General features: G+C 40.8%; 1 protein-coding gene across 1 annotated transcript in view; it reads left to right on the top strand.

The window, feature by feature from the left end:
* The first annotated feature begins 2,827 nt into the window (after nucleotides 1-2,827).
* Nucleotides 2,828-14,002, top strand: part of chsy1 (chondroitin sulfate synthase 1) — a 95,569-nt gene continuing 84,394 nt past the window's right edge. The window contains exons 1-2 of the mRNA XM_084006893.1: nucleotides 2,828-3,552; nucleotides 8,927-9,422. Of these exons, the coding sequence (XP_083863019.1) occupies nucleotides 3,242-3,552; nucleotides 8,927-9,422 (807 nt within the window). The 5' untranslated portion in view covers nucleotides 2,828-3,241. The remainder of the gene's footprint in view (nucleotides 3,553-8,926; nucleotides 9,423-14,002) is intronic.

Here is a 14,002-nt window from a genome sequence, read left to right as displayed (position 1 = left end):
ATTGCATTACCAGTTGGGTTTTAGCATGTGAGACAACTCTAAATTCCTTAGAAACTCTCTTTCTGGAACAGAAAACTCTTCTCAGGGTTAACAAACTCAGAGTTTCAGGAAAACCTGCTTTCTGGAATACACCACAGAACTGCTTTTAATGTATGATTTTAACCTGTGTTTATTACTGTCATTTTTCTTTATATAATGTGTCTTTGAGAACTTTTAAAAGTGCTATACAAATAAAATGTATTATTTGTCAACGTTTTGTTGGGGGCAGGCACATTTTTCTTCCTCCAAAGGGGGGCATGACAGAAAAGGTTTGAGAACCACTGGTCTAGAGTAACTATATCTTTAGATAATTAACTTGTTGGGGCAAGTACAGCAACTTCAGAGGTTTAACATCAGGAAATTGCAAATCATCCAGGTTTTCATGTCCTTAAGGCATGCTTAGAGTTTAGCTGACTTGTTGCTTCCGTCTAGCTTTATCAATATACAGTATATATAATTGAGTATCAGCAGCATAACTGTAAGTTTATGGAGTTTTTTCTAATAATGTTGCCTAAAAGAAACATCTAAGGTGAAGGGAATTGGTCTAAGCACAGAACCTTGTGGGACTATGAGTAAGCTTGGAATGCACGGTGGACTCATCATCCTTTAATACAATTGGAAGATCATCTGTAATTGTCCCCAGTGCTGTGCTATGACACACTTAGTCCTGACTGAAAGCAAGATGTACACTAAATATTTATTTTGGTCATTACAGCTGCTAGTGGTTAACTATCCAGAGGTGGGCATTAAGATATAACAGGTTGAGAACCTCTGTCCTAGTGTGGCAGCAGCAGGAATCCTCACACTAATCATAATACACTCTTGATGTTTTGTTAACTTGATTCTCCCGCAGTATTACCCACAATTCTTCACAGTTGGCTGCCCTACAACAGTCTAGGTAATTCCCCCAGAGTCCCTGTTTCTTTGTAGTCTTTGTGGCCTCTCATAAAGCCTGCTCCTCCTTCGAGTTTGCTTTGAAGAGAATTGTTTGTAGCTGAGACTTCAGGCTAAACCTCTGGGTTTCTTTTTTAGGTTTATGGTCTTGATTAGTTTTCCATGTACAGTAGTTAAGTAAAAACAAAATATTTATTTCGCGTGACTGCATGATACATAAATCCTGATCAAAAATAAATAAATAAATATTCAAAATTACCATAATTTACCTGCACAGTTCTTAACAATAAGTATGTATTATTAATCAAATAACATAAAGACCAAGTTTATTTGTCATGTTCAATATTTATTTACTTACTAAATCATACAATCTAGGTCAAATCACATAATTACCAGACTCTGTGCCCTGTCAGTCTCTATCATACTCATTTTAGGAGATGGGGAGATGACACATGGGAATATTCTTTTCATCAGGGGAAATTGTCAAAGGGAACAAAATGTAGCCCAAAACTATTTTACGAGTCCAAACAAACAGAACAACATTGGACTGGAACCATCCAGTCTGATATTGTACTTAAACGGTGGAATTTCTCTAACAACTTTGCAAAATTATTAAATTAACAAAAAGCCACTGCCCCTAGGCTTCCGATTTTTGGGGCCCAAGGCATTTGCCAACTTTGCCAGGTTAGTAATCAGCCTTGCTAAGTGGTCTTGAGGTGCTTAAGTGCCCCAGAAAATAGATAGTGAATGTTTGATTTACCCTATCAAGAAGAAACACAGACAAAAAAGGAAATAATTATATCGATACCTTGATGGTACATACTGGATACCAGTATGTTTTGGTATAATGTTAAATGCCTTTTAACCCTGTAACATTACATCCCAGCTCATGTTCACCTACTGTGAAGCGCATAAAGGAGCATAAACACTATGTTTCTGTGGAAACATAACCAACACAACACCAGAGTGACTGTAGGCAACTACAACAACCACATGGGGGAGCTCCACACCAGAGAGCTGACTCACAGACATACTGCCTTCCTAGAAGTTTACTTGACAATACCTTTTGGTGAAGTTTTCTTTTGAAGCACAAAAGTACTGTAATTTACACAAACAAATGAACAACACAAAATGTTATTTATACCTCACATACACATACAAAACATAAAAATATACATGGACTTGGAGTTTTAACTTCTGCTGTCCAGTTCAGCTTTCAGGGCAACACTACTTGATGAAGCCATGATGGTGTCATAATAATTCAAGCAAAACATTTTAATTAATAATAGTGATGACAGATATAAGCTACATATAACTGTTATTATCGCTTTTATCGTAATTGTAATTGTTTTGTTATTATAAGAATTGTCACAGAAAGCAACTGAAGTTTGTAGACTTCCAGCCTCATGTTGCCAATGGGTTTAGTGATGCTGCGTAGTCTTACAAATATGCCACGTGGATCGAATACGATGCTTAGAAGCTATACATTTTTATCGTGGTGGTCCAACTTCGTAATCTCCTAAACAATTGCAGCAACGCAGCATTTTTAATTCGCTACCGCTGTGATTCGCGCCTCAGACTGGATTCTTCTCCATGGCAACGGCAGTTGAGGGTCATCATGGGTATTGTACTAGTATATACAGCCAAACCAAAACGACGGATAAAACATTATTTCTCAGAAACCAAGCTTAAGTAATTGGAACAGGTAGTGCTTTTGTTTAAACATGCGATCATTACATCATCTGAGAGAGTCTTTCTTAAGCGACACATGAAAAAAAAAGAAAAAGAAGTACTTCCGGCCCCTCCCGCCTCGAAGGGATTCCGCCAGCCAGTCAGAGCGCTTCTACGGAAAGCCAATTGGTCAAACCACTGCTTGGTTAAACCCTTCGCGATCAGCGATCTCGGCAGTCCGACATTCTTCCAATGGCGAGATAATGGCGAGAATGGGGACGCTATTCAATGCAAAGAAAAAAGCTGCTGCGTTTGACGATCGGCGTTGAAGTGTGCCGATGGTCGCTAGTGACGGACAGCTGGAGGAGCAGAGCGAGCAGCGGCAGAGAACGGTTCCGGTGGCAGTTTCAAGGAGACTGCTGTGATGCTACGTAGGCAACTGGAAGAAAAGAGCTTTTCTACTATGAGAGAGTGTGTGTGAGCCCGGTTTTCTGGAAACACGGGAGCCCCGCAGATCAGTTTTTGTTGTTTTAATTTATTTTTAAAATTTAAACATTTCTTAACTAGCTTTCGTTTGCAGCCGCGCTGTTTTTCGGATACAGCGAAGATACTCGGAGAGCTGGTGAAGTTTTGGGGAATGGCAGGTCGAAGCCGAAGAGCATGGTTTAGTGTTCTGTTGGGACTGGTTGTCGGGTTCACACTGGCTTCCAGACTCATCTTACCCAAGGCGACTGAGCTGAAGAAGGCTGGACAGAAACGCAAGGCAAACCCCGCTGGCTGTGGGTTGAACGGGGGGCACAGGAAGGAATACGGCGGAGCGCTATGGCTACCGCAAGATAACGGTTCGCCGGCGACCGAGAAACCTGGCTCCAGGTCCAATAATTTCCTGTTCGTTGGTGTCATGACTGCCCAGAAGTACCTGAACAACCGAGCCGTGGCGGCACATAGGTATGTGACGTGTCAGGGGGAAAAAGCTGCGTTTCACACAAATGACCCGTTCGAAGGTAACGGTCCACCACTTTGTTAACACGGTTGTCTGTGGAAACACCTTTCAACTCGGCGTTCAGGCCTCCATACAACGTATTCACCAGGTAGCTAGCTAGCAGCCGTTACTTCTACGCATTTTGTCATGAGCACGTATCACTAACGTCTAGCATACAGTCACTGTTGTTTTAAGGGCATTTATAAGAATACACCAGTCATTACTAAATCAGCTGGTGATATGTCGAGTCTGAAGTGACTTGATTTGTTAAAATCTCAAATGATCCTCTAGGGAAAGTAACTGCTACCGCTTTTTATGTCCTGTAAAGTAGCTCAAAGGTAAAATCAGTCCCCTCTTTGTCAGTGTCGTAGATATAGACAATGAGCATCACTTTGTGCCTCTTTATTGAAGGTTGTATGATGTTTTAACAGTGACTGTAATATCTATGACTTTTGGCTGCATGTTCATAATTTTAGACTAATTTCTCCAAACTTCAACCAGACAGAGTTGGTGTCTTTGGTGATGCATGTCTGAAAATGTGTTTTACCAGGTAACTGCTGCCATTCAAACACATTTACTTTCCAAATCCCCTTTTGTCCTATTGGATGGCTTTAAGTGAACATTTCTTCAGTGTCATAAATATTGAGCATCATATTGTGACTTCATAGAAGCTATTGATGTTTCGATATTCATAATTTTAGATCCATTTTTCCAGACTTCAGCCTGACTGTCTGTGTCTTTGGAAAACTTTGGGATGGGATTACAGTGATTTGCACTGTTGATTATTTAATCCTCACTTACTTAATCAATTAGTTATATAGCCTGTAGGGATGGGACGATATAGGATTTTATCATCTTAAAATACAGTCTCAATTAGTTGATCGTTCCATTATCAGGATAATTGTTAATATCTCTGTGAGTGATTGTGATTATAACAAGGTGACATCTTCCAATGTCTTGTTTTGTCCAACTAACAATCCAGAAACCTAAATATGTTAGAATGACTCTTTAGAAATGACTCGAATAAGTGTCTAATTGATTCGATCTCAACTCATATTTCAAGCTCTGTGAGTCTGATCAGTGTTTGTCACAGTCAGAGTGTGTACTGCAGGGCAGGTCAGTGGGGTTTCCAGAGCTTATTAAGCTGGTCACCTGAAGTGTCATCGGTTTCAGGAAAACTAACGTGAGTGACATATTGGGTTGTCAAGACAGTATGCCAACCAGATCTTCTTAGACCTTCTCATTTCTACAGCCACCTGAAGTCTGACTGAGAGCTGCCTTCCTCGCTGCACTGTAGACTCATTCTGAGAACTTGATTAATTTCTGTACAGGAGTCCTGATATTTCCACTGAACATTTCCGCGGATGTCACGAAAAATAGTTTTAATGTTTATGTCCAGCTTTCTGGTCACAGGCCTAGTCTAATACTAGTTGTTGAAACTGCCTAGCTGGATGATGTTAAAACAGCCTAGTTTCTCATTACATTGATGTTTTCAGAAGTTGAATTATTTTGTAAAATTCCCCTAATCTAAAATGATAGTGAAAGAACGTCAATGTTATTTTGCAGATCTGATGGTTTAGAAAGCTATACGCCAGGAAATCACCGGCAGGATGGGGTTTGATTTCCTGGTGTATCTGCAACTTCACAACATGTACAAAGCAACAATAGTGGTTATTTCAGCCGTGATTGATGAAATATTGGTGTCTACATGGAGGTAAGCCCCGCCTCCTCTCTGTCAGGTCTTAAATAAACACAAGTGATCCCTCTGTCAAACTTATGTGAGTAATGCAAGGCTAAAATGTGTTAAAGAGAAGGCTTTTTGTCAACTAGTGTGATGCTTACTTCCAGGCTGGCCTACAATAATCTGTCATCCATGCAGCACTCTCTTCTATAACGTTAGATCATATTGACCCATATTGTTTACTACAAAAAGTCGAACCTCAGTGACACTTCTTAGGGTGACTAGTTCTGTTATTATTTCCCTTCTGCTTTCGGTGGTCCTTTTTAGAAGAGGAACCATCGCACATCAGTTTCAGCAGCATTAACATGTTAAAGGACAGTCACCATTTCTCAACCCAGACTCTAAACATTTCCTGTAAACTTCATGCTGAGAAAAGCCTGGCTCATAGCTTTATTAGCCGGAATCCTCCCACTCTGCTGCCACCATGCAACAGGAATCACTGTCAGCTTTGACTGAGAAATTTCTTTCTCTGATTCTGGCATAGTGAAGACAATCAAAGGGATCTGACAGAATTGTGACTTTTTATTTCATCATGTTTAATCACGTTTTTTCAACTCAAGCTTGTCCACATATCCCCGTGATTTACTCCCAAGACTTTCTCAGAAGTGGCATGTCTGTAATAACAAGTATGTTGGCATAGAAAGAATCCCATTTTACACAAATCAGATAGACCGTTTCATTGCGTCTCATCCCTGCCTGTTTTATATGTGCCTGTGTTCTTTTAGTTTCAAGCGTCTGAAAGCACATTGATGCATGCAGGAACGTAATGCAGTATCCATGCTCCTTTAGTTACACTGTCTTTGTAGATAAGAAATTACTCCTATGTGTTGAAGTGTTTAAAGGAGAAGTAAAGCTGCATGTGTGTGTGTGGTGGTGAATAAAATAGTGCTGTTATTTATTGACACAGTGCTGGCTAGGGGTGTGAATCTTTGGCTTCACTTCGATACAGTATTGGTGATTCAATTCAAGGACGATTCGATTTGATTCGATTCTGTAAACCATGATTCGATTCAGGAACTTGTAACCAAAATTATATATCCATTAAATAAACATGCAATAATGCGATCTGTATTCTTCTGAAAGGTGAAAAAATAACATATTTATTCTATTAAAAAGTAGTCCTGCATAATATTTTATGCTGAATACAAAATGTAATTAAACATTGCTCAGTTATTTTTAACGTTTTCAGTAGACTACATGCTGGCAGGGGAGAGAGTCTTAAAATGTATTAAAACATTAATCCTAATGTTTCATTGGGGAGGTCATTAAAAAGGATGTTCACTATGTCAGTGTCTTATCTGACACAATACAAATATTTATTTCTTAATAAAGTGTAAAGTGATTCCGGTGTGTTTAGGTAGCATTTTAAGAGTTTCTAGCATGTTTTTGATGGTTATTGGGATAGTATTGGGTCATTCCGTGTCATTTCATCAAATGCTTCCCACCTGACCATCTCAGAATGTCCTGTAAAAAATTCAAGTACAAAGACACACTTGTTAATAGGACAAATCCAAAATATTAGGTCTCTACTGTCAATAGTTTTCTCATGAAACATCATTGAATGAAGGGTAGTTTAGACAGTTTTTGGCATCATGCTCTGAAAAGCCATTTTTAAACAGCAATATCTGGAAAACTATCTCAGCTGTGGCCTTCAAAATGTTTACAGAGTATATCTGTTTCTAAAAGCCAACAGACTTGAGCTCAATGATAACCTAGTATGGTAGGTACTTAAAATGTGGCTTGTTGAAATAAAGTAGTACATTTGAAGAGTGGCTGAGCTCCCATTTTTACAGATAAAAGACTTCTATCACTTCTGCCTCTTTCTCTGGTGTTAGCTTAAACATTCAACAAAATATGGTTTCTCTTAGATGATTAGTTTCACAGATATTAAGGCTCAAAAATGGAAGTAAACACATCTTTGCCCAACTTCAGAGTCATATTCCAAAAAACTGACAACAGGTATCAGGTCCAAACTGACCTTTTTTAAAAGATCATATTCTTGTTAAAATCATATAAAAAAATCGGGAGGGTGTTTTGCCTCAATTTGTCGCAGTGATTTTTTAAAATCCTGATATTGGTGGGGTTTTTGTGGCCGGTTTTGGTACTGCATGTCCTAACAGCCTACTCGTAAACATCACAGCAGGGCAATTCAATTGTTTTTTTACCATTTACCAAAGACTTACATGTGACTAAATGTTACTGATAAATTTAGCCTTACGAAAACATTAAAATGTAGCACAGTTGGAGTTACAGAGGCAATACGTCCTTGAATGTGAGTTAAACATGCTGAAAGCAGCTTTTAATGTCTTAAACCATGAACAAACAGCATAATATTGAAGACTTTTGTCATACTTTAAGTATATAAATTACACAACCAAATCAAATAATAATCTTAATTTGAGCATAAAGATTTTACATTACAGTAGAAAAGTCTCCAAAGTTTGATATTGAATAACTATGAGGGATTACACATTTTTCATCTTTTAGATCCAATTCCTTCGTCACATTCATTAATTTGTCAGTCACTTTACAAATTGTCTAATGTACATCTCTGCTCTGTTGTGCTCATCTTTTTTGATGGCATACATGCGCCCAGTTTCTGTAGAGGGAACGTCAAATCTTGCAATTCTATGCTGCAGTGGGACATTGCACATGTCTTCTCTTCTTGGCCAGTAGAAACTCTTGGCAGGGCCATGTGGGTGCATGAACTGAACCAGTACATCTTCATCTTGATCTGAAACATCTCTGATACTTACTATCCACCATTTCTGATCATAACTCACATATTGTCTCATAGTGAGCATAGAGACAAACTTATTCAATATCGAACTTTGGAGACTTTTCTACTGTAATGTAAAATCTTTATGCTCAAATTAAGATTATTATTTGATTTGGTTGTGTAATTTATATGCTTAAAGTATGACAAAATGTACAGTCTTCAATATTATGCTGTTTGTTCATGGTTTAAGACATTAAAAGCTGCTTTCAGCATGTTCAACTCACATCCAAGGACTTATTGTCTCTGTAACTACAACTGTGCTACATTTTAATGTTTTCGTAAGGCTAAATTTATCAGTAGCATTTAGTCACATGTAAGTCTTTGGTAAATGGTAAAAAACACAAATAAATTGCCCTGCTGTGATGTTTACTTGTAGGATATTAAGACATGCAGTACCAAAAGCGGCCACAAAACCCCCAAATTATAAAAATCACTGCGACAAACTGAGGCCAAACACCCTCCCAATTTTTTAATATGATTTTAACAAGAATATGATCTTTAAAAAAAAGTAAGTTTGGACCTGATACTTTTTTTGGAATATGACTCTGAAGTTGGGCAAAGATGTGTTTACTTCCATTTTTGAGCCTTAATATCTGTGAAACTAATAATCTAAGAGAAACCATATTTTGTACAATGTTTAAGCTTTCTGACATTCTGAGATGGTCAGGTGGGAAGATTTTCAGAAATTTGATGAAATGACACGGAATGACCCATTGTGAATTGCAAACCCACACATGATGTTAATCTCACCAGCTGCTCATGTCAGGGACCAGATTGTGTCCCCCTGTTTATATCCCTGTTTCTTAATGTGTGTTAACAGGACATGGGCGCAGACGATTCCAGGTCATGTGGAGTTCTTCTCCAGCGAGGGCTCCGACACCTCCATCCCCATCCCCATTGTGGCCCTGAGGAATGTGGACGATTCGTACCCACCACAGAAAAAGTCCTTCATGATGCTCAAGTACATGCATGACCATTACCTGGACAAGTATGAGTGGTTCATGAGGGCGGATGACGACGTCTACATCAAGAGCGAGAAGCTTGAGGGCTTCCTGCGCAGCCTCAATAGTAGCGAGGCCATCTTCCTGGGCCAAACAGGCATGGGGGCCCGGGACGAACTGGGGAAACTGGCGCTGGAACCTGGGGAGAACTTCTGCATGGGGGGGCCGGGTGTCATCATGAGCCGTGAGGTGCTCAAGAGGATGGTCCCCCACATCCGAGAGTGTCTACAGGAGATGTACACCACCCATGAGGACGTGGAGGTGGGCCGCTGTGTCAGGAGGTTCGCGGGGGTCCAGTGTGTTTGGTCCTATGAGGTAAGATGATTTCATTTCGTTTCCATATCTTATGTTGTATGTTACTGGCTCCAAAACACACTCAGAAGCCATCTAGATTCAAGACTAATGCAGTTTTGACATCAAACGAGACCACAGGATCTTATTAGTGGGATAATTTGTTTTTATTTGCGTCATACGCAAGAAGAGACACCGACCAGGTTCGCTCCATCATGGCTGAAATCACCACTATTCCTGCTTTGTACATGTTGTGAAGTCCCAGATACGCCAGGAAACCAAAGATTGAAATATTTCAGCTTGAGAGGATATGCAAATGATGCAAACTAGCAAGTTTTGGGTATTCGCCTAATTCATGTTGCGTCATTCGCTCCATTCGGTGTGAATTTGTGCCTATTTGCATCTTTGCATTGCCTTTGCATTTAATTCCACTGCATGAAACATTGTAGACTCCTATCATAGACCTCTGGATGACCACAGATGGATGCAATAATTGTCTCCTCCATTTCTGATTCAGCAACTTCTATGATGACAGGAGGAGAATCTCGCTGATTGGCTTTCGATACACAGCGTCATGCAAATTTCTTGCTTGAATTTAAATGTTTCAACTTGCCGGGTGCAAATTCTCATCAAGCATCTTTGCATTGATTTTGTATGCAATTACAGTGCACGGAAATTTGCTTTGCGTTTGATGTGAACACAGTGTGTGTGTGTGTGTGTGTGTGTGTGTGTGTGTGTGTGTGTGTGTGTGTGTGTGTGTGTGTGTGTGTGTGTGTGTGTGTGTGTGTGTGTGTGTGTGTGTGTGTGTGTGTGTGTGTGTGTGTGTGTGTGTGTGTGTGTGTGTGTGTGTGTGTGTGTGTGTGTGTGTGTGTGTGTGTGTGTGTGTGTGTGTGTGTGTGGTTAAAACCATCATGCAGCAAAAATACAAGGCATCGATCAGCCCATCTGTAGTTTTGTTTTCCCATCAGGTAAATCTGTGTAAAACAAGAGAGCAAATATGTTTTGTTCTGTGTTATTGAATTATGACCTACATAAGGTCACACTGATCATTGTTTCTGAAGTGTGTTGACCTCGACCTGGCTGGGTTTCCATGGGCCGATACACTCACTGTGTCCTGCCGGCGCTCTTGTCTAATGTTTACACAAGAAGGTGTTGTGTAGTATAGTGTGTGTTGTAGGGCTGAGTGATTTTATCGATTCTGCTATATAAATCGATATTTTGTTTCCACAGAAAGTATCGATTTTTAGCCACGAGTATCGATACATTAAGTCCCATTCACGCGGCGCTTCGCGTCTGGTCTGAACTGCACTGCACTATCGGTTAACAAAGGCGCCGAAAGGAAGCGTGTTTCGTTCGCGGTGCTTCAGCGGCCGCCCGGTTCACGCCGGCATGACGCCAGGTTCACACCAGCTGCTGCAAAGCGTCACGGCCACGGAAATCACACATGATCCGCTGCCCCCCAGTTCAGACCAGACGCGTATTTCTCCGCGACGGTCGACAAGCGCTTCTGCTCAGCTGTTATTCATTCAGAGCTATTTTTTTCATCGTGGGTAAGTAAATAACCTCATGAAATTAATAAGCCATATTACTGTAGACACCCAAAACCCCACCCACCGCCCCGTAGCCAGCCCGCTCCGTTGCTCTGTGTATGTATGTATGTGTGTGTGTGTGTGCTTTGTAAGTTACAGTTTGCACTTCAATAATTGTAATTATTTTCTCACCACATATTTGATTTATTTTGTCCAGCATTTGCAAGCTGGAGACTCTCTGTCCAGTCAGAGCCATATATTGTGTAATTGATTCTTTCAGTTGATATTAATTCAATCCAAGTAAATGGAACACTCACAAGATGTCACCAAAATCACACTGTACCTTTTAAATCTTTCAGAAAATGATGTAAGTGTATCGAATTATATCGAATCGTATCGTTGACTGAATATCGTGATTTATATTGTATCGTGAGCTGAATATCGTATATCGTATCGTATCTTGAGATTAGTGTATCGCTACAACCCTAGTGTGTTGCAGCGTGCACACAAGTACCTTAGTTTTCAAGTGGTTTGATTGGCTGTACAACATGTATCAAGCACACCGCTGACACACAAATATTCAAGTCACAATCAACCTGCTGAGAAGCCAAGCATGGAAATAAACTGGCATGTGTTCAGTTCAAAGAGTAAAGTAATGTTGTTGGGGTTGGTGTGAAAAGGAAGCGCTCCCTCCCTGCTTCACACTGTAGCTCAGCTCTGATAACGAGCAGGCAGCTGAACTGGTTGCATTGTGCCTGCTGAATCATGTGGCAATTAGTCATTGTTGAGACTTGTCACTTGTTGTCATTATAGGCCACGAGAGAAGTGATTTAAAAAAAAAACTTACTGTGAACCAAATCAGCCCTCCAGCGGCCCCATGTTGGGATAGAGTTATGAAAGAAATGCTGCAGCTCCGTCATCAGAGGAGAGTGTTAACTCCAAGCAGCCTGTTTTGACGTGTCTGGACACAGAGACCTGTGGCTCGTACGAGCCCTTTGAAATGAACCAAATGGATGAAGTGAGTGTGAGATGACAGGAGATCTGATCTGTGAATGATTGAAGGCATTTTAAGGCCCTGACACACCAATCCAACGGCCAATCGTCGTCAGAAAGGCAGTCGGACTGATCAGTCCGCTTCCATCTCCTCGATACCGTCAAAAGGTGCCTCACACACCTGAACGACTACAGACTTGCAGGGCTCCAGACTAACGTTTTGCATTGGTTGCACTGGTGCGCCTAACTTTTTTTTTTAGGTGCACCAGCACAAAATTTAGGTGCACCCACATTTTTCATCGCGTCGCCTTTAACGCCAAAAAGTCACCTTTTTATCGCTCTCCTTTTACATAATGACACCCCCTTATGGCCTAGGTTAACTGCAGCACCATCAGCACCCAGAGGAACCGTTTTCTCCAGCCATTCTGCACACTGATGCACAAGCGCAGTAAATGCTTGCTTTGTGGCAGCATAAATTCCTCAAGAATAAAAAGATCATACAGGTCACTAGTCTATAGATTGCAAATGGAAAACTGTTTATGTGATCTTAGCCTAGCCTACTTATATTTTTACTTAGGCTATTCATTTTTAATAATAATATTAGGAATAGGCTACTATACAATTTCCTATTCATGATGTCTCATGCTGTAATGTGGGCCTTCAAACACTGTGCGTGTCCATGCTCCACCGGACATGTCCAATTAACATGTTGACCGGCCTCCCTTTACGCAAAATGCAGCAGTAGACAATAACGCACTCCTTCGTAGAGACGTCTGTGTCGCCGTCGATCATGAATGACGTGTACGTGGCGTTTCCAACCTCCACAGCTGTCTTGTTCTTTAGTGTGTCGGCATTTTTTTCATCAGAATAATTTCGGACTTAAATTTAGTGAACGGCAACTCCTCCGTTGCAATATTGTATGCGACGTTGAATTTAATAATCATTTCAGATTCCTCAGCGGACCTGATCGATACAGCCTGAAGCTGAAATGCAGCTGGATGAGGGGCCACTTTATTAACACACTTATCACGGCATGTAGTATGCTTTTTGGACATATTGGGCTTTTTCCAATGTCTCGATGCGAAATGTTGTTGACTCTTCCACAAACGCACTATTACCGGCCAAATTCTGACCGCACTCCCGACAATAAATGCAGTGCATCGAGTCCCTTTCTTTATCGTACATTAGCCAGGGAAATTGCTTCAACCAGTCCTGTCTGAAGGCATATTTTTGGGCTTTTTAATTAGTCTCGGGGCGAGGCTTTCTGCCTCTCTTCATTTTCAAAGAAAATCGAAGCGCTCAGCGTCGAAGCGCTCAGGAGTACCTGCTCTGCTCGCTCGCATTTTCGAACTGACACAATTTACAGCCGTGAAAAGGACCACAGCCAATCAGAGGCAAGGACCCGCCCGAGCTCTGTCTCTTATTGGTTTAGACCACGATACCATCAGGAGAACATAAAGAGATGCTGCGCTTATGATTTTTTTTTTCACCCGAGCAGTGTTAGGTGCACCAGTGCGACCTACAATTTTTTTCAGTCGCACTCATAAAAATTTTGGTCGCATATGCGACCAAAATGGTCGCACTCTGGAGCCCTGACTTGATCGTACGTTCTGTACTTGTGTGAGACGTAATGTCTCCATAACAGCAGACGGCGCTCATCTGTGTTGTCTATGTTGTTGACTTTACAGTTGTGCGATATTGACAAAAAATGATATGTGGCCTTCAGGATTTTTCAATACACAAACTATTATGAGAGCGTTTTAAACTGATGAAATGAACTGATGTCAATGAGAGGTGTGACTCTGATGTTCGCTCGACCATAAATCCATTGTGGCAAAATGTGAAACCTTCAGTGCCGTGGAACTCTTTTGCCGAGTGTGTTTTTGTTTTGCAGTATTGTAGCTGGTCGGTTTACTGCTGACTGCTGAAGATTTCCATACGCTTCATATTCTGTGCGCTGGTTAATACGCTGATGGTAATAAAAAATGAATTGTCAGCTGTCGTTACCGGCAACCGCTTTTCGACAGTCTACATATCAGCGTCTTTTTTGGAAGCCGGCTTCATGTGAGTGACGTTGTTATG

The sequence above is a fragment of the Eutrigla gurnardus genome, assembly GCF_963514095.1.
Source record: "Eutrigla gurnardus genome assembly, chromosome: 1".
NCBI classification, from domain to species: domain Eukaryota; kingdom Metazoa; phylum Chordata; class Actinopteri; order Perciformes; family Triglidae; genus Eutrigla; species Eutrigla gurnardus.
This window is presented reverse-complemented; position numbering and strand designations above follow the sequence as displayed.